Here is a 21,104-nt window from a genome sequence, read left to right on the forward strand (position 1 = left end):
TGGAAACAGGGGTTCTCTGTCTCTGTTATGTTACCTGCCTTTGGGACTCTTTCCTTCTAATGGGTTCTGTTGTTCTGTGTTAATAGATGAGGAGGTGCCTAGTCTTACTACAAGTTAGTAGATAACCATGTGAGGCTTCACTTTTTTGAAAAGAAACAAAGGAGAAGTGGATAGAAGAGTGAAGAAGGGAAGTGGAGAGATGAGACTAAGAAGAAAAGAAAGAGGGGAAATGCTTTCAAAATGTAAAATAAAATATCCCATTAATGTATTTATGCTAATAGCAGCATGGCAAGAGATACATAAAAGTATAATAAGTGGCACCCACATTTGGTGTCAATCAACAGCTCTCTAATTGGACTTAAGGCACATTCAACAGAAGGGGAATCATACCTGGTACTAGAAACTTTGCAACTTCCTGGGGTCATCAAGATCATGGACCTTACAATGAAATCTACTGCCACCACTTTGACAGACCAACATAATTCCTTATTACATTCTAAATCATACCCTTAAATCTATAGGTAAGTCTAACTACCACCTCTCATCAGAGAAGCCTCTCTTCCCAACAAATGAAAACTATCATGGAAACCACAAATGGACAAAATGCAGAGATCATGGGGAGCTCTGCCCCAATGGAGATATCTAAATCACATCCCCTGAGTCACAGCCATAAGATCAAGGATCATTACAGAAGAACAGGCAGAAATATTTTAAGAGGCAGAATACTAAGAAGTCTGATAGACATTGTCTGTCCTAGAAATATTTCCATTAAGAAGACAAGAGGGAAAATTTACAGGATCCTATCTGTAGACAAAGAATTACCTGCAGCCAATGACTTCTGGGATAACAAGTAGCCTCCCTCAGTGCTGAGTGTCCTTATTGACTGTCCAGTGCAGAGTAATCCTGAAGTCATATACCAAAAAAAAAAATATTTATTCACTTTACATCCTGATTGTAGCCATCCCTCCCAAGCCCATCTCAGAAACCCATCATGTCTGAGAAGAGAGAAGTACCGCTTGTGTAATATACCCTGGCACCTCAAGTCACTGTAGGATTAGGCACTATCTTCTTCTGCTGAAGATAGACAAGGCAGCCCAGTTAGGGGAACAGGATTCACAGGCAGGCAACAAAGTCAGTTGCTCCAGTTGTTTGTGGGATTTGCATGAAAAACAACTTACACATCTGCTACATATATGTGGAGGTCCTAGGTCCAGCCCTTTTATGATCTTTGGTTGGTGGTTCAGTCTCTGGGATCACCCAAGGGTTCAGAGGAGTTGTCTCTGTTGATCTTCCTGCAGAGTGCCTATCCCCCTCTGGGTACCCCAATCCTTCCCCTAATTCTTCCATAACACTTCCTGAGTTCTGTTTAATGTTTGGCTGTGGCTCTCTGCATCTGTTTACATCAACTTCTGGGTAGAGCCTCTCAGAGGACACTTATGCTGGGCTCCTGTCTACAAGTATAGCAGAGTATCATTAATAGTGTCACTGAATGATTCTTGCCTATGGGATGGATCTCAAGTTGGGCAAGTCATTGGTGGACCATTTCCTCAGTTTCTATGTCATCTTTATAACTATAGCTCTTGTAGAATGGAAAAATTTGGGGTCAATGGTTTTGGAGTGGGATGGTGTCTTTATCCCTCCACTGGGAGTCCTGCCAGGAGGTGACAACTTCAGATAAAATAAATTTTTATTTTTATTTAAACTTTTATTTATTTATTTATTTATTTATTTATTTATTTATTCACACTCCAGATTTTATTCCCCTCCTGGTCCACTCTCCAACTGTTCCACATCCCACACCTCCTCCACACTTGTCTAAGATCAAGTGTCTATAAGTGTGTGGTTTCATTTCTAGGTCTTCAATCCTATTCCATTGATCAATGTGTCTGTCTCTATAACAATAATATGCAGTTTTTATCACTATTGTTATGTAGTAAAGGTTGAGGTCAGGGATGGTGATTCTCCTAGTCATTCTTTTATTGTTTTAGCTATTCTGGGTTTTTTGCCTTTCCAGATGAATTTGAGAATTGCTCTTTCCATGTCTTTGAAGAGTTGTGTTGGGATTTTGATGGGGATTGCATTGAACCTGTAAAATTGCCTTTGATAGGATGAACATTTTTACTATATTAATTCTGTAAATCCATGAGCATGTGAGACCTCTCCATTTTCTGATATCTTCTTTGATTTCTTTCTTGAGTGATTTGAAGTCATTGTTATACAGGTCTTTCACTTGTTTGGTTAGAAATACCCCAAGATATTTTCTATTAGTTGTGGCTATTATTAAGGGAGTTGTTTCCCTAATTTCTTTCTCAGTCTGTTTATCATTTTTTGTATAAAGGAAGGCTACTGATTTATTTGAATTAATTCTGTATCCAGCTACTATGCTGAAGTTGTTTATCAGCTGGAGAAGTTCTCTGGTATAATTTTTGGGGTTGCTTATGCATACTATCACATCATCTGCAAATAGTGATATCTTTATTTCTTCTTTGCCAATTTGTATCCCCTTGATCTCTTATTTTGTCTATTGTTCCAGCTAGCACTTCCAGTACTATATTGAATTGATATTGGAAGAGTGGGCATCCTTGTCTTGTCACCAATTTTAGTGGGATTGCTTCAAGTATGTCTCCATTTAATTTGATATGGGCTGTTGGTTTTCAGTAATGCACTTTTATTATGTTTAGGTATGGGCCTTGAATTCCTGATCTCTCCAGTAATTTTAACATGAAAAGGTGTTGTATTTTGTTAAATTCTTTTTCTCCATCTAAGGAGATGATCATGTGATTTTTTTTCTTTGAATTTGTTTATATAGTGGATTACATTAATGGATTTTCATATATTGAACCAACTTGCATCCCTGGGAAGAAGCTTACTGGATCATGGTAAATGATTGTTTTGATGTGTTTATGGATTCAGTTTGTGAGAATTTTATTGAGTATTTTTGCATTGATATTCATTAGTGAGATTGGTCTGAAGTTCTTTTTTGGTTGGGTCCTTGTGTGGTTTAGGTATCAGAGTAATTGTGGCTTCATAGAATGAATTAGATATTGTGTCTTCTGATTCAGTTTTATGGGATACTTTAAGGTGTCAAGTCTTTTTTGAAGGTCTGGTAGAATTTTGCACTAAATCCACCTGGCTCTAGGCTTTCTTTGGTTGGGATGTTTTTAATAACTTCTAGTTCCTTAGAGGATATGGGCCTGTTACATAGTTTACCTGCTCTTGATTTAACTTTGGTATGTGGTATCTGTCTAAAAACCACCATTTCACCTAGATTTTCCAGATTTGTTGAGTATAGGTTTTTGTAGTAGGATCTGATGATTTTTTGAATTACTTCAGTTTCTGTTGTTATACCTCCCTTTTCATTTCTGATTTTATTAATTTAGATACTACCTCTGGGCCCTTTAGTTAGTTTGGCTAGGGGTTTATCTATATTGATTCTCTCAAAGAATCAGATTTTGGTTTTGTTGATTTTTTTTATTGATCTCTTTGTTTCTATTTGGGTGATTTCGGCCCTGAGTTTGACTATTTGCTACCTTGCACTCCTCTTGGATGAGCTTGCTTCTTTTTGTTCTAGAGCTCTCAGGTGTGCTGTTAAGTTGCTAGTTTAAGATCTCTCTAGTTTCTTTACCAGGGCACTTAGTGCTATGAATTTTCCTCTTGGCACTGCTTTCATTGTGTTCCATAAGTTTGGGTATGATATGTCAACATTTTTTTAAATTCCTGAAAGTTGTTAAATTCTTTCTTTTTTCTTCCCTGACCAACTTATCATTGAGTAGAAAGTTCTTCAGTTTCCATGTGTATGTGGGATTTCTGTTGTTTTTCCTGTTATTGAAGACCAGTATTAGGCCATGGTGATTTGATAGGATGCATGGGAATATTTCAATCTTCCTGTATTGGTTTAGGGTTGTTTTGTGACCAATTATATTGCCAATTTTGGAGAAGGTACCATGTGGTGCTGAGAAGAAGGTGGGTTTTTTTGTTGTAGGGTGAAATGTTCTGTAGATATCTGTTAAATCCATTTGGTTCATAATCTCTAGTAGTTTCACCATGTTTCTGTTTAGTTTCTATTTTAATGACCTGTCCATTGAAGTTGGAGTCTCCCAATACTAATGTGTGAGGTTCGATGTGTGTTTTGAGCTTTAGTAAAGTTTCTTTTATGAATTTGGGTGCCCTTGTATTTGGGTTATAGATGTTCAGAATTGAGACTGTCTCTTGGTGGATTTTCCCTTTGATGACTATGAAGTGTCCTTCCTCACCATGCTTGATAACTTTTGGTTGAAAGTCTATTTTATTGGATATTAGGATGGTGATTCCAGCTTGTTTCCTGTGACCATTTGCTTGGAAGACCTTTTTTCACCCTTTTACTCTGAGATAGGTCTGTCTTTGTTATTGAGGTATATTTCTTGTATGCAGCAAAATGCTGTATCTTGTTTGTGTATTCAGTCTGTTAGCTTATGTCTTTTTATAGGTAAGTTGAGTCTATTACTATTGAGAGATATTAAAGACAGATGACTGTTGGTTCCTGATAGGTTTGGTTTTGTAGATGGCATTATGTGCTTATGATCTCCCTTTTTGACTTTATTATTAGATGCTTAATATCTTGTCTTTTCTTTGTTGTAGGTACCTTTTTTTGTTGGAATTTTCCTTCTAGGATAGTCTGTAGAGCTGGATTGGTAGGTAGATACTGTTTGAATTTGGTTTTGTCCTGGAATATTTTGTTTTGTCCATCTATGTTGATTGAGAGTTTTGCTAGATATAGTAGCCTGGGCTGGCATTTGTGTTCTCTTAGAGTCTGCATGACCTCTGACCAGACTGTTCTGACTTTCACAGTCTCTGTTGAGAAGTCTAGTGTAATTCTTTTTATGTGACTTGGCCCTTTTTCCTTGCTACTTTTAATATTCTTTCTTTTTTTTCTGTGAATTTAGTGTTTAAATTATTATGTGACAAGAGGGTTTTCTTTTTTGGTCCCATTTATTTGGTGTTCTATAGGCTTCTTGTACCTTTATGACTATCTCTTTCTTTAGATTGGAGAAGTTTTCTTCTATGATTTGTTGAAAATATTTTCAGGCCATTTGAACTGGGAATCTTCATTCTCATCTATTCAAATTATTCTTAGATTTGGTCTTTCATTATGTCCTGAATTTCTTTGATGCTTTGGGTTAGGAGTTTTTAACATTTTGAATTTTCTTTGACAGTTGTGTCACTCTCTTCTACAGTATCTTCTACATCTGAGATTCTCTCTTCTATCTCTTCTATTCTGCTGATAATACTTTCATCTGTAATTCCTGACCTTTTTCCTAGGTTTTTAATTTCCAGGTTTGCCTCCATTTGTTTTTTTATTGTTTCTACTTCCACTTTTAGATCTTGGACTGCTTTATTCAATTCCTTCATCTTTTTTATTCTGTTTTCCTTGAAGGAACAAGAGGAAACAAATAAGTGTCCTCTTCCTATTGTTTCCTCTTCCTGTTCACCTGTGTTTTCCTGTATTTCTTAAAGTCAATTATTTATCTCCTCCTTAAAGGACTCTATTTTCTTCATGAGATAGGATTTTAGGTTAGCTTCCTAAAATTTTCAGGTGTGTTGGTGTATTCAAGGCTTTCTGTGGTAGGAGAACTGGCTTTTGATTGCTACCCAAGTATATTGCTTCTGTTGCTCATGGTCTTGTGCTTGCCTCTCTCCATCTGGTTATCCCTGGTATTTGCTGATCTGGGTGACTCTGTCTTGAATCTGCCTCTTTTGTCCGTGGATTGCTTCAGGTCTCCCGGTAGGCCTTGTGGCCCTGGCTATAGCATACCAACTGTGGGACCTTCCAAATGGGGGCTCTTTAGAGGGGTGGAGAAGCTCCTGATCTGTTGCCCTGGCTGCAGTAGATCTCCTAGGAGGACTTTAGACTGTTGTGTCTTCAGAGGAGCAGTCAAGCTGTTGTCCTGTGTGAAGAGATTCTTCAGAGGGCCTATGAACTGTGGTTTCTGTTTACCTGTGTGCAGCAAAACTCCCAGGAGGCTTCAGCCTATCTGGTCAGATGCCCTGCATGCCACAGAGTCCCCAGGATGTCTTCAGACTGTGGTGTCTGTTGCCCAGTTGCCCTGTGTACAGAGGACCTCCTGGGATGCCTTCAAGCTGTGGTGTCTTCAGGGGAGCAAATAGGCTGGTGAGCATTTTGTCAGTTATCCTGTGTGCAACAGATTTCCTGGGATGCCTCAGGCTGTGGTATTAGTTGCTGGGTTGCTTTGTGTGCAGCAGGATCTTCTGGGATCTCTCAAGATATGGTGTTGTCAGGGGAAAAGATCATGTAGCAGTCTATCCCAGCAGAAAGGACCAGGCAGAATGGGAGTGGTATTCAGTGGGCAGGGGTCCTAGAGTGTGTTGAATCCTGAGTTCACTGGGCTCCCAGTGGAAGCTCTAGGACTTGGGGAGGAGGGGGGTTCTTACCAACTGTTCTGAATACAACAAATCTTCTGGAATGGCTCAGGATATGGTGTCTTCAGGGTAGCAGACTAGCTAGCAGTCTGCCCCAGCAGAAAGAACTGGGCAGAAGAGAAATTTTAATTATTTTTTAAAAAAGAAAAGGCAAACCTAAATTCCACCACAAAAGAGCCTGAATATCTGAAACATCTTGAGCAACAAATACAGCCAAAGACACCAGATCTTTGGCTTTGATATATGGCTTACTTGTTCTCAGAAGACCTGCATGAAGACACAAACACATGGGACAATAAGGAATATATCCATATATATATGGTCAATTAATCTTCAAAAAGTTACTAAAACCACAATAGAGAAAAGATAGTCCCATCAAAAAAAGGCATTGGGGAAATTAATTTCATAGACAGTGAAGAAGCTGGAATGATGACTTCAGTGTAAGAGCTAATACCATAAAACCAAAAGATGAAAACAGAAGAAGACTGGTCTATGAGGTTTTTCATATATAACCCCAAATTACAGAGCATCATCAAACTAAAGTATATTTTATATGTAACTATAAATTAATATATAATAAATTCTTAAATATATAATTATATGTGTGAAAGACTAGTATGTCAAATTATTACATACATAATTATATGTTGGTTAATATAGAATTAAATTATTAAATATGTAATTATATATTTACATGATTGAGTATAAAGATAACCTATACACTAGAAAAATATTTGCAAAGTATATATCAGATAAGAAAGTCGTGTCAAAGTACCTGGAGTACTCAAAAATACAGTAACAAAATGAACTGACATTAAAGTAGATGGTATCTGAGCAGGCATTGCTGGTTAGGGCTCCCAAGAATGAGAACATTGGTATGAAAAAAAGACTGATGTTATTGGAGGATATCTGACAGTAGGGAAGTGAATGGCTCAGGTTCAAGTTAATTTTGGAATTCACAAGAAAAGTTAATGTTGTTATAGAGAGACAAAGAACATGGCTGAATCATTTGTGTCTTATGAAAGGCAGAAGTTTTGACCAATGCAATGAGATATCTTTCTAGAAGAACTTCCTAAGTAAAGAGTTGAAGGTGTGGTTTGTCTTGTCTAGGATAGTTGTAGTAAATAGACTAGAAGAGAGAAAAATATTTTAAGGTGGCTTTTTTAAAACTAAAAGACAAAGAGAATCCAAGACTTGGGCAGTGCCCAGAAAAGTTGTAGGAAGGGTTATACATACAACAACAGGCTCATAGAGTATCTGGAAGTGGGGTCCAACACAAAGAAAATACAAATAAGTTGTACCCAGCAGTGTTGTGGGTATGAGCAGCCAAAGACTGTAGAATAATTTCCCAGAGCCTTGGGGAACCAAATCTGCTCAGCAAAGCTTCTGACACAGAAATTCCATCCCGGTTGACCAAAAATCAAAGTTTTTAAAAAGCTATTCGTGAACCTTAAGGTTTTAAATATACTTAGCTGGGATCTGTTACCCCATTCTTCCTTATTTTTGTATTAGTAGTGTGTCAGTCTTAAATCTATAATTCCATAGTATCTTGGACCCTTATCTCATGTTTGATTTTACAGATTCCTAGCCAGAGTGCAAGTTACCTCAAGATCAATATTTTCTTGAGAGCTAGAAAGATGGCTCAGCAGTTAAGAGCACTGACTGCTCTTCCAGAGGTCCTGAGTTCAATTTCCAGCAACCACATGGTGGCTCAACCATTTATAATGGGATCTGATGCCCTCTTCTGGTGTGTCAGAAGACAGCTACAGTATACTCATATACATTAAATAAATAATATTAAAAAATATTTCCTTGAGCTCCACTCATACCGTATTTACATTATATGTGTATTTTTACTAAAAATTTTAACTTATTTTTATTTTATGTCCATGGATTATTTGTTCAAACAGGTGCCTATGTGATGTGTGTGTATGGTGCATGTAGAGATCAGAGATCAGACGATAGTGTCACAGCTCCTAGAAATGAAGTCACAGATGATCCCATCACCACATGGGTGCTGAGAAACAAAACTGGGTTATTTGCAAGAGCAGAAGGTGCTTTTAACCACTGAGTCATTCCTCCAGCTCCTGGATGATATTTAAGATATGATTCTGGACTTTGGACTTTAGAACTGGTCCTAGGATGAATTAAGACTTTGGGACTATTGAGATGGAATATATGCAAGAAGGACATATGAATTTGGGGACAAACAGAAGGACAGAATGCCACGGTCTGGGTGCTTATATCCCACATTCCCCTTGATTTTTGTGTTGGTGGTTTGAGAAGATTGAGTTGCTAGATTATGAGTCTGGAGCCTTGTGAACAAGATTCATGTCCTTACAAAGGTATGCCAAGAGAGTTCACACTACAGGGACATAGAATGAATGTGCAAGTCACCAGGTATAGAATCTGCAAATACCTTGACCCTTGATAGCTCCAACTCCAAATCAGTAAGAAATAAGCTTCTGGTGTCTATCAATTACCCATTGTTGGCTTTTGTTTTAACAGCCTGAACAGTCTCAGTAGGATCAGGATAGATCCTTGTTGTGAGAAATATTTTTAAATGTCCCACATTTCTTTTTCCGAAACACTTATATCAATGACACTTCAATAAATAATTGGCTAAGTGATCTCTCCCAACACCAGAAGTAACTGGGATCAGTGGGACCAGGCACACAGGCACACCACCAGCCCAGTGGCCCGGGTTGCTTCCAGTCGGTCTGGGCCAGCTGGTGCCTGAGTAGACCTTGGGCACAAACTCTGCAGATAGTCCCAAAACACCCAGAGGAAGCTCCACTCCCAGGCCCTCTAACATGCCCAGGATCAGAGGTGAGATGGACACAACATTTGTCTCAATACCGGAAGTAGCTGGGCCAAATGGGACCAGGCACACAGGAACTCCGCCAACACAGTGGCTCAGGTTCCTTCCAGTCTGTCTGGGATAATGCCCTGAGCAGACCTTGGGCACAAGCTCCAAATCCAGTCCACAACACCCAGAGAAAGATTCACTCTGAGGTGCCCTAACACGCCTAGGATCACAGGTTCCCAGAATCACAGGATCACAGAGACAGCTTGACTCTAAGGATTTCTGACACAACCAGTATCACAGGAAGGACAGGCTTCAGACAGATTTAGCAAGGGCATGTAGCATTAGAGATAACCAGATGGTGCGGGACAAGCATAAGAATATAAGCAACACAAACCAAGGTTACTTGGCATCATCAGAACCCAATACTCCCACCATAGCAAGTCCTGGACATACCATCACACCAGAAAAGCAAGATTCAGATATGAAATCACTTCTCATGATGATGACACAGAACTTTAAGAAAGACATAAATAGCACCCTCAAAGAAATAATACAGAACACAGGTAAATAGCTAGATGCCCTTCAAGAGGAAACACAGAAATCTCTTAAAGAACTACAGGAAAACACAATAAAACAGGTGAAGGAAATGAGCAAAACTATCCAGAATCTAAAAATAGAAATAGAAACAATAAAGAAATCAGAAAGGGAGCCAGCCCTGGAAATATAAAACCTAGGAAAGACATCAGGAGTCATTGATGCAAGCATCACCAACAGAATAGAAGAGGTAGAAGAGAGAATCTCAGGGGCAGAAGACACCATAGAAAACATTGACACAACTGTCAAAAAAAAATGCAAAAAGCAAAAAGCTCCTAACTCAGAACATCCAGGAAATCCAGGACGCAATGAGAAAACCAAACTTAAGGTTAATAATAGGTATAGAAGAGAGTGAAGACTCCCAAGGTAATGGGCCAGTAAATGTCTTCAACAAAATTATAGAAGAAAACTTCTCTAACCTAAAAAAAGAGATGCCTATGAACATATAAGAAGCCTACAGAACTCCAAATAGACTGGACCAGAAAAGAAATTCCTCTGTCACATAATAATAAAAACACAAAATGCACTAAGCAAAGAAAGAATATTAAAAGCAGTAAGGGAAAAAGGTCAAGTAATATGTAATGGCAGGCCTATCAGAATTACACCAGACTTCTCACCAGAGACTATTAAAGCTAGAAAATCCTGGGCAGATGTCATATAGACTCTAAGAGAACACAAATGCCAGCCCAGGCTACCATTCCTAGCAAAACTCTCAATTACCATAGATGGAAAAAACAAGATATTCCATGACAAAACAAAATTACACAATATCTTTCCACAAATCCAGCCCTACAAAGGATAATACATGGAAAACACCAACATAAGGAGCAAAACTACACCGTAGAAGAAGCAAGAAAGTAATCTTTCAAAAAACCCACACAAACCTAATTCCACCTATTACAACAAAAACAACAGGAAGTAACAATTACTTTTTCTTAATATCTTAATATGAAAATTAATATTACCAACATATCCTAATCGATTGAAATCTAATAATATGAGGAATTATAAATTTGGTGACTGTCATCCAATGGTCTCTCTAATTTGGTAATTGGAGAAATATGTTCAATAGTGTACAATCCATATCCACTTTCAGCTTGTTTATATGTGACAGTATCTTGCTGTGTACAACATAAGGGTCTTGAAATCTTGCTTCTCCTATCTCAGCCTCTCTATTAGTAGTATTGTTTATTTCATGTTTTTATACTATACTATGGTTTTCAGAACATCTTACATATTTCAAAAATATTTATATACCCAAATGAAATGTAGACAATCAAATTGGGAGAACAACAAAGAGTGAGACTGAATGCTTTGCTTGACATTTGTAACTCTTGTATTAAGTTTGAAGAAGAGGACTTTATAAGTTACTCTTTGCTGAGATGAATGTTTTTCCAAATTATCACAGCTAATGAACCAGATTCTTACTCTCACCTAATGTCTGTGCTATCTTCCAAGCAGAACCATTGTGCATTGAAACAGTTGGTGAATGACTTCATAAATAGACCATCTTAATACACACACTATTGCATAAATGAATGTAACCTGTTCTCTGTGGGCTGAGAATAAAGTCACTCACTCAAGTCAAATAGCTTTGACCATAGCAGGAAGTCTGTATCCAAAAATTGTGCCTACAATTCATTCCTTAGAGCAGCAGAACTGTCAACTCTCAGCTTAGCTATGATGGAGGTAAAATCTTTGGTGATGTGAGGGTCATTGAAGTACAGCCTTATTACAATGAAATCCAATGTCTAAAAATTGTTCTTATTTTTGGCTTGTACCACAGTAAGAGCCAATATTTTAAGCTCTACTAAATACAAAACAAACAAACAAACAAAATATTTTCTCAATATATTTTCAATATATTTTCTCAAAATATATTGAGAAAAATATATGCATTTTCAGTATTGCTGTAGACAAATATCTACATAAGACTGTTAAATTGGTTGTCATTTTATATCAAACAAATTTTATAATACTATTTTTATTGTTATAACATTTTATAAATTTTAAAGAATATGACAAAAAAGATATTGTAGGTTTTGAAAGGAAAAAAGAATGTGATTTAATTCTATTTACTCAAAATATGTTTTTAAATGTTAACAAATTCAGATAAATTGAAATCATGTAACATTTCTCATCATAATGCATTAAAACTTTAAAAAAAATAATTGGCTGAGTAAATACCAAAGTTGAACTTTTCTCCTATTCATTCTACAAATGTTTACTGTTCTTATTTTTAAAATTTGAAGCTTCATTTTCCCTCTTTTTTTGATTCTTTATTTTTTTATTTTTTAGATATTTTCTTTATTTACATGTCATATTTCCCAGTTTCCCCTCCAAAAAAAGAAAAAAAAAAACAAGAAAAACAAACCCCTGTTCTCTCCCTTTCCCTCCTCTTTTTAATTAAATTTTTCCATACAGTATATTTTAATCATATTATTTCCTGTCCCCCAATTCCTCCCAGGTTCCACCAACCCAACTTCATATCCCTACTCTCAAAAAAGGAAAGAAAAATCAAAACTTAAAGCAAGCAAAAAAAGCACCAAAAAGATAAAAGATAGTAAAAGAAAACAACATGAAACAAAAAGTACACACACACACACACACACACAAACACACACACACACACACATCACATACTAAAAACCCTTGCAGTACTTTCCCAGGCCAACTATTCCTGGGAATGGGGCCTACTCTAGTTATGGTTGATATATTCAAAGACACTCCATTGCATCAACTGCAATTAGCTTCTTGGTAAGGAGTACAACTTTGTGCCCACTAGCCCCTCAGTGCTGTAATTTTGTGTGATTTCAGCTTGTTCAGGTCTTATACATGTTGTCATAGTTTCATATGAGTATCCATCATATTATGTCTGGAAGACACTGCTTTAGAGTCATCCAGCCACCTCTGGCTCTTACAATCTTTCCACCATTTCTACCACATAGATCCCTGAGCTTAATACACAGCACAGCACTAGATCTATGGAAAACAAAACATACTTCTTCCCTCTTCTCCTCATGTAGTTGTAAGTTGAATATTAACATCTTTAATGGTACATTATACATGCTATGGAAGTACACATTTTGTTTTATTCATTACACCATCAACTAAACCAATCATATAGCTAAGTAGAAATAAATGCAAAAACTAGTAAGTGAATGAATGATTTCTACTGAAAATGGTGACCTTTGTAAAAGTTCAGGGTTAAAAGGTCTCATCCCTGTACCATCTTGATTCTACTTCTCATTATCATGATTCATCTCAAATCAAAGCACTCAGGTCATTGTTACATCGGAATTTTCAGGAAACAAATGCAGGGAAAGTCACCATCAAGATCTGACTTTAAATTTAGCTAACTCATTTCACATGATATTTTAACAAATTTATTGACCAGATCCTGTTGCTCTTGTCACAATTTAGAATCTTAAGCCCATGGCTTAAGGATCAATGATGTCCATTTAGAATAGGTCCTAAATAAATGTTATTTAAAACCAAGGCTGCTCTCTTCCTCTCTTGCTTTCTTCCTCTCTTGCCCTCTCTCTCCTTCTCTTCTCCTCTCCTTTCTTTCTCTCAAAAAAAAAAAAAAAAACTAAGGCTGGATTTGGGTATAATAGTGTGTATATGTAATCCTAACACTTCAGAGATGGAGGAAGGGAGATGAGTTTAAAGTCATCCTCAGCTGCAAGTTAAAGGCCAGGTGGGTTACAGAAATTTATCTATACTTTTATAAGTATATTTGTGCAGCACATTGTTGACAGAACTACCTAAAAAAGAATGTTAACTGTAGTAGTTTCCTTTTTTTAAATTTTTATTGGTTATTTTATTTACATTTCAAATGTTATCTCCCTTCCCACTTTCCTCTGTGAGAATGTCCATCTCACCCTGTCTCCAAGAGGGTGCTCCCCTACCTACATGCCCACTTCCACCCCACCACCCTAGCATTCTCCTACACTAGGGCATCAAGCCTTCACAGGACCCAGGGCCTTTCCCTCTCTTTGATGCCACACAAGACCATCCTCTGCTACATATACGGCTGGAGTCATGGGTCCTTCCATGTCTATTCTTTGGTTGGTGATTCAGTCTTTGGGAGCTCTGGGACATCTATATCAGGGTCCTGCCAGCAAGAACTTCTTGGCATCAGCAGTAGTGTCTGGTTTTGGTGGCTACATATGGGATGGATCCCCAGGTGGGGCACTCTCAGCATGGGCTTTCCTTCAGTCTCTGCTCAGTTTCTTAATAGCTAACAAAATAGCATTAAGATAAATATGGAAATGGTTATTATTTCTATAAAATAATATTCTATGAAATATCTTAAAAATAACAAACTAAGTCTGCTTTTGCCATAGGACTTCGCAATTTAATTATGAGAAAGAAGAAAGATTCATAAATAAGATCTCTTTTAAAATATTCATTTTCATGTGTATCTTTGTGTACCTGAGTTTATTCATGTGCACAATATGTGCAAGAGCCACATGTTATACAAAAAAAAAAAAATCAGATTCCCTGGAAATTAAGTTACAGGTGGTTGTAAGCCACTATGTGCATACTAGGAACCAAACTTGAGTACTCTGAAATGCAAAAAAATACTCTAACTAATGAGCCATTTCTCTGGTCCCAAGATGTCATTTTTATATAATTGCACATGTTCATCTATGCATTGAAGTGTCTACAGTGCTACCTGTCAGATATGAGCAGTGATAAATTACCCCTGAAATAAATATATGGGGTAGAAATAGACTAACTTTTTCTTGAAGCATGTTTTACTGTTAAATATTTTTATAAAAGTAAAATGTGTTGGCTGCTTAGATGAGAGTAAAACAAGAGGCTGCATCTTAAAGAATTCAGGAAAGGACACCCACCTCTGCCTGGACCATATCTGAGTTTCTGTGGGCTTCCTCTTCAGGACTCCTGGGACTAAGCTGCCACCACAGTAACATTACAAACATTGCCTTGTTGGTCCCAATCCCCAGAGAAAGCAAAAAGTCTGGACAGTGACACACTTGGGACTCTCCACTAGTGAGAACCGGGGATCCATGCAGAAGCATGTGATTAAAAACCACAGCTCCCAGCACCCCCAGTCCTGACCTCCCTCCCTAATAAATCTAGTATGACACCTATGGAGCCGCTAACACTTCAACTCCTGCCTAATGCTTTTCTTTCTCTTTTGAAAAAAAAGACTAGCTTCTTTGTATTCCATGAGTAGCTGGCTCTGTGTGTCAAAACAAGTCACAATGACACATATTCCAAGGACAGTGCCTAGTCCAGCACATTCTAGTCTAGCTGAGAGTTCTCAGTAAAGTGGGACAGACTCACAGAGGGCTGCAGAGTATCACACAACATTTGTGGGCATATTAGGCAATTCTTATGCCGGGCTTTTGGCAATGTAAGTATTATGAAGTTTTTTTTATTATAAAGTATTTTTTATTATGAAGTATTTTTGGCAATGTAAGTATTATGAAGTTTTGGTTTTTAATCTGTCATCTGTTGTTGTCTGTTATCTCACTTTTTGGTCTGTCTTTCCTCCATTATCCTCAGCTATGCTACTGTCTTCATGCACTAACCTCCTCCCATTCAAACCTACTCACAAGAAAGCGTAGATGATTTACATAGCTAAGATTTTCATGAAAAATACCTTTAAGAAAAACAGAAAGGTTCAGTGATTTGAGGAAGTATCCACCTGTGAAGAGGGTTGGGCAATCCGGAAGGTATGCTTACATGTGGCTGTTTCCATTGCCTTCTCTTTAACAATCAGCCTCTTTCCAACCTAACAATGAAAGGGAATCTCAGAGAGTAGACTTCACTAAGTTATACTAATGCTTTCTCTGTTTGCAAAGTGTAGTTTGTGGCTGAAGGAAAAGGATCAGCTTTGTGGCAGGAAGCCAAAGTTTCCACACAATTATAAAGATAGGTGCACACTGTTTCCTTGAACTTTTAAGGAGCCTCAACACCTGTAGAGTATATAAAGCTTTGTTATTGTAAGCAGATATTATCCTTAATTCCAAGATGAGGAAAAAAGTGTTTTCCATAAGTTCTCAGAACACTTTCCTATCAAACACGGTACCAAACTCACCGTCCTACTTCCTGGGTCTACACTCACAAGCTATTGTTGCTCTTTACCTTTCTGCACCCCCATTTAGAATTGAGATTCTTGGCTTCCCACCTCCTCAGTCACACCAGTCTCCTCCTCTGCCTCTCTCCATCCCTATTCAGTGTGACCTTGGAGAACTTTACTCAGCACTCTTACTCTCAATAGCATGAATTTAAAAGCAGAAACAAGAATATATGGTTTTAGCTTTATAATGAGGCTTAAACACACATACATGCATATATATACATATATACTTATACACATATATACATAAGAGAGAGAGAATGAGCACTTAGCTAGCTAATGTATAAGGCAGTACAATGTAAAAGCAAAATATGAAGAAGAAACAGGAATTAATAAGGAAAGCTTCATAAGGGAAGGAGGATAATCAGTAGACTCTGAGATCAGATGCAACTTAACTTTAATTCTAACTTCACCATTTACTAATCTGGGTCTTTGAATTCTGTGAGCTTCAACATCTTCACTTATGTACATTGACGACAATACATCACAGAGTTGCTGTGACCATCACACTTTAAGTGGAAGAACAAGATCATCATTAAAAGCTCTGCTTAAACATGTACTTTCATTCTTCCCTATACACATTTTATCTCATAATTACTTTTGAGTGGAAATAATTATTATCTATCTCACTTTCTACATTACAGAATATAGAATTAAAGTTATTTTAGCTTCTTGTGACCATGAAATGTTGTTAGAAGTAATCAGAAAAAAATTAATCTGAATTGAAATATTATATAAATTATTAGTAACAAATTATATATTATTAGCTTCAACTATATTGAGTCATAAATTTTAATCTATTTTTGATCTATAGGAAGCATTGATTTTATATAGTAGCATAACATGAAATTTTAAATAATAAGCAGATATAATTGGCCATTGGTTTCAGGATCTTTGGGATACCAAAATCTTTAGACATAAAAAGGAATAGTATTTGTACAGAGATTAAATTGCACACATTGAATTGTCTCAGTATTGCTTATATCTAATTAACCACCTATGCATCGTCTCATTTATGTGGATTTATAGTATTCCTCATGCAACAAAATCACACTTTTTCATTTTCAGAAAAATTTTTTCAAGTATCCATTGGTGGTTGAATCCACTCATGTGAGACATGTAGACATGAATAACAAGCTGTAAGAAACATGCAGACCAAGACATCTAATGGAGCAATGTGCCTTTTTTCAACCTAAGTCTATGTATACAAAAATAACTATTATTTTTTGCTAGAGTAAGTGTGTAAAGTAAACATCAGCCTTATTACTCTTTGTCTTACTGTTGTTAGCTATGAAACTAGATAAAGCATAAGACTAGTTGAAGATAAGAGTCAATTAAGGAAATGTATGGAAATTATTAAGATGGAAATTATTTCTTAAAAAACAATTTGTACTGTTTGCGAGATCTCACGCACCAGCAAGGATACCCCTATATGCATCCTCTACAGTAAGAACTGGTGAACCATATTAACTCTGGCATTCCCTTCTGCAGGCAAGTTCCTTGGATGTGCATCTCATCAATAAGTCTAATGTCACAAGTAAGGTAGCTTGGCTAAATTTTAGAGAGTCATGTCATATAGTGTTTAACAGCATAACCTTTGGATCCTGGCAAACATGATATAAATTGAAATGTGCCCTTTAAGAGCTTAAACTTTATATGTCTTCTAACTTGTAAAATACAAAACAATGGTGAAGCTTCATAAAGTAATTGTAATATTTAAATACGATAATGTGCCAAAGTCCCCAATTCAAGGAAGATACTTTGTAAATGTTATAAGTGAAAACAATAATAATGTTAAAAAAATGATGAAAAATAATAAGGTACTCAATCCTTTTGTTATTATCATGTATATTTCATAGTGGAACACAGCAGTGATGGTTACTAAGCAGCCTGCTCATATTTCCAAAGGACTGAAAATGATCTTTTCTGTTCTTATGGTAACAGATGGACAACAGCAGCTGGACCAATGTGTCTTACTTTGTTCTCTTGGGCATCTCTACTAACCCAGTTGAGCAGATTCCTCTCTTCCTTCTCTTTCTGCTCATGTATATCATCAACATTTCTGGCAATATATTTATCATCACACTTATAATCTCTGCCCCTCATCTCCACACTCCAATGTACATCTTCCTTAGTAATCTGGCCTTGGCAGATATCTGCTTCACCTCTACCACAGTTCCCAAGATGTTACAAAACATTTTTTCCTCTACAAAGGCCATTTCCTATGTGGGCTGCTTAGCCCAAACATATTTCTTCATTTGCTTTGCAGCCATGGAAAATTTCCTCCTGGCTGTGATGGCCTATGACAGGTACATTGCTATCTGTCACCCTCTCCGTTACACCTCAATACTGACTGGAATGCTGTGTGCACAAATGGTGGCTCTATGCCATGTCCTCTCCCACCTTCATGCCCTGCTGCACACCTTCCTCATGGGCAAACTGATCTTTTGTGCAGAAAACAGGATACCCCATTTCTTCTGTGACCTCTATCCTCTGATGAAAATCTCCTGTACCAGCACCCAACTCAACACCTTGATGATTCATACAGAAGGAGTGGTAGTTATCAATGGAGCTCTGGTCTTCATCATTGCCTCCTATGCCTTCATCATCTCAGCAGTCCTCCAGATCCCCTCTGCCAATGGGAAATGGAGATCATTTTCTACCTGTGGTTCCCATCTCACTGTGGTGGCCATATTCTACGGCACTCTTACATGGGTCTATTTCAGGCCCCTTTCTAGCTACTCAGTGGTCAAGGGCCGCATTGTGACAGTCATGTACACAGTGGTGACTCCTATGTTGAACCCCTTTATCTACAGCCTGAGGAATGGAGATGTGAGAGAAGCCTTCAGGAAATGGATGAAAAGACTATAATATAACGCTTTTGTAAAGTTCGAACCTTAAACAACATTCCACATCTTAACTATAACACTAAGAAAATCATTTTTATAAAGGAAGCAGATTAGTAAAGGGCAAAATGATCTGCTAATCTAATCTGCTTCCTTTATAATAGCCCAGAAAGGCTAAGTCATAAGGATTGTAGGTTCAAGTCATGCTTGGGCTAGAGAATCAAATTAAGAGCAACTTAGTTAGGCCATGTCAAAATGAGTAGAAGAGAGGCTAAGGATACAAGTCAGTAGGACACTTGTTTAGTGTGCACAAGATGTAAGCTTTAACTTCTAGAACTGAAAGAAATAAATTTAAAAAGTATGTTCTGGAAATATCTAGATTGAAAACATAGAAATGATTTTCTCATTAGATAATGTTATAAAGTATTGATTAAGCCCAAAGTACACAAAACAAAAGTAACCATCATGTACTTAGGACAAGATATCAGCATGGTTTCACTGAAATTGAAAATAATCCACAGGCCCGTTGTTAAAGAAAGAATTGTGGTTCTCTATGTTCATAAAAAGTGAATATGGATGATTTGTGGTAGAAACTAGTTTCGAAACATGATATATAGAGCTCATAAATTTTCAAGGTCTGGATGTCAGATTCTAAAATAGATAAGAACAGGAAATGCCATTGTTAGTATAGGCACAGTCAAAGTCATAGCCAAGAATGAGACTTCTGAGAACATTGCTTTAATCTCCAAACTATCAAGTGAGAAGACTTCTATTCCACTATCCCCAACAGCAATGGTCACTGGGCACACTCCCAAAGAACTGAAAACTAGATATTGTCAGATCTGTTCATATATGCCTTGCACCACTATCTCTAATTCAAAATATTATGGTCCATCTCATTCGCCAAGAATTGATCATTTTCACATTTTCTAAGTGCCAGGGATGTCATGAGGGAAATATTGGTGCTTGTATCTTTGGGAATTTTCTGTAAGACAGATAAAATAAGTTAACTACCCCAACATGAAAAGCACACAACATTTATGGGGATCATAATCTACTGGATACCAAGAATTAAGTGCACCACTCTTTTCAACTTTCATATTCTTAACCTTCTCGAGACATTCCATTTGCAGAGAGCTCCCATTGTTTCAGCTGAGTAATTAACAGAAAGAATGTGTCTAATACTGAGTGATTGTTGACTGGTTTTGCTGTGCTTGGGGAATGAATTCTATAGCCAGATCTGCTAGAACATCACATTTTCAATTTCTTCAGTATAGAATCAGAAGAATATTAGGGGAGCCTCCCCATTGGAAAACTTGCCAGGTAGTGTAAGTATGGCTGACTAATATATCTGTCTACATAAAGCATCATCTATTAGATACAATCAGGACACTGAGATGAGAAGGAGCTAAACTTATGAAGATTTAGTATAATATGATAGATAGCTTTCTTATAGCATAAATATAAATATAAATCAAATATTTTGCCACTGAAATTGACTGAGAATATTCATATATATTCATGGGGTTGTTGGCTCTTACTGAGTTCTTCCCAGACAAAGGAGATTCTGACATGTATAAATTGAAAGAACAAATAAACTAAGCCAGCTTCCCTCATATCTATTACTGTGGTCTTTTCATTTCCATTTTGGTTTGCTGAGGATCAAACCCAGGCCAGTGCATTGCCAGGCAAGTGATGTACCACTGAGCTACTTTCTAATGACACCAACTTTTGATCAGTTAACTCTAGTGTTGGAATAACATTCCTTACACTGTATAAAGGGATACCCCTGTATTTTCTTTTTTAATTAGATTTTTTTATTTACACTTCAAATGATATCCCCTTTCCTGGTTTCTGCTCCAAAAAAAATCCTATTACCTCCTCCCTCCCCCTGCTAACCAACCCTCCCTCTCCCAATTCCTGCCCCTACACTGGGGCAGGCATAGAGCCTTCATAGGACCAAGAGCCTCTCCTCCCATTGATGACAGACTAGGCCATCCTCTGCTACATATGCAGCTGGAGCCATGAGTTCCATCATGTGTACTTTGGTTGGTGGTTTAGTCCCTGGGGTTCTGTGGTTACTGGTTAGTTCATATTGTTGTTTGTCCTAAGGGGCTGCAAACCCTTCAGCTTCTTGGGCCCTTCCTCTAGCTCCTTCATTGGGACCCTGTGCTCAGTCCAGTGGAGCCCTTATATTTTCAATTGTTGATTGCTGTAGCAGCAGAGAGCTAAGTACTAGCAGGATTTGGGCATTGTAATTTCTATACCCACCACTAGTTTTCTATTTGTAAATACTTGACCTTCATTACTTGTCCAAAAGATG

General features: G+C 37.3%; 1 protein-coding gene across 1 annotated transcript; it reads left to right on the plus strand.

The window, feature by feature from the left end:
• The first annotated feature begins 17,800 nt into the window (after positions 1 to 17,800).
• On the plus strand, positions 17,801 to 18,873 carry LOC116091953 (olfactory receptor 1Q1-like). The gene has a single exon (XM_031373371.1). It carries the CDS (start codon positions 17,880 to 17,882, stop codon positions 18,804 to 18,806), a length of 927 nt encoding a protein of 308 aa, XP_031229231.1. The 5' UTR covers positions 17,801 to 17,879; the 3' UTR covers positions 18,807 to 18,873.
• Positions 18,874 to 21,104: the final 2,231 nt, after the last annotated feature.

The sequence above is a fragment of the Mastomys coucha genome, unplaced genomic scaffold (genome assembly GCF_008632895.1).
Source record: "Mastomys coucha isolate ucsf_1 unplaced genomic scaffold, UCSF_Mcou_1 pScaffold15, whole genome shotgun sequence".
In the NCBI taxonomy this organism is placed as follows: Eukaryota; Metazoa; Chordata; class Mammalia; order Rodentia; family Muridae; genus Mastomys; species Mastomys coucha.

Bases quoted from the DNA above. Each gene is read 5' to 3' on its own strand.
- LOC116091953 (XM_031373371.1), top strand. From the start codon at position 17,880: ATGGACAACAGCAGCTGGACCAATGTGTCTTACTTTGTTCTCTTGGGC.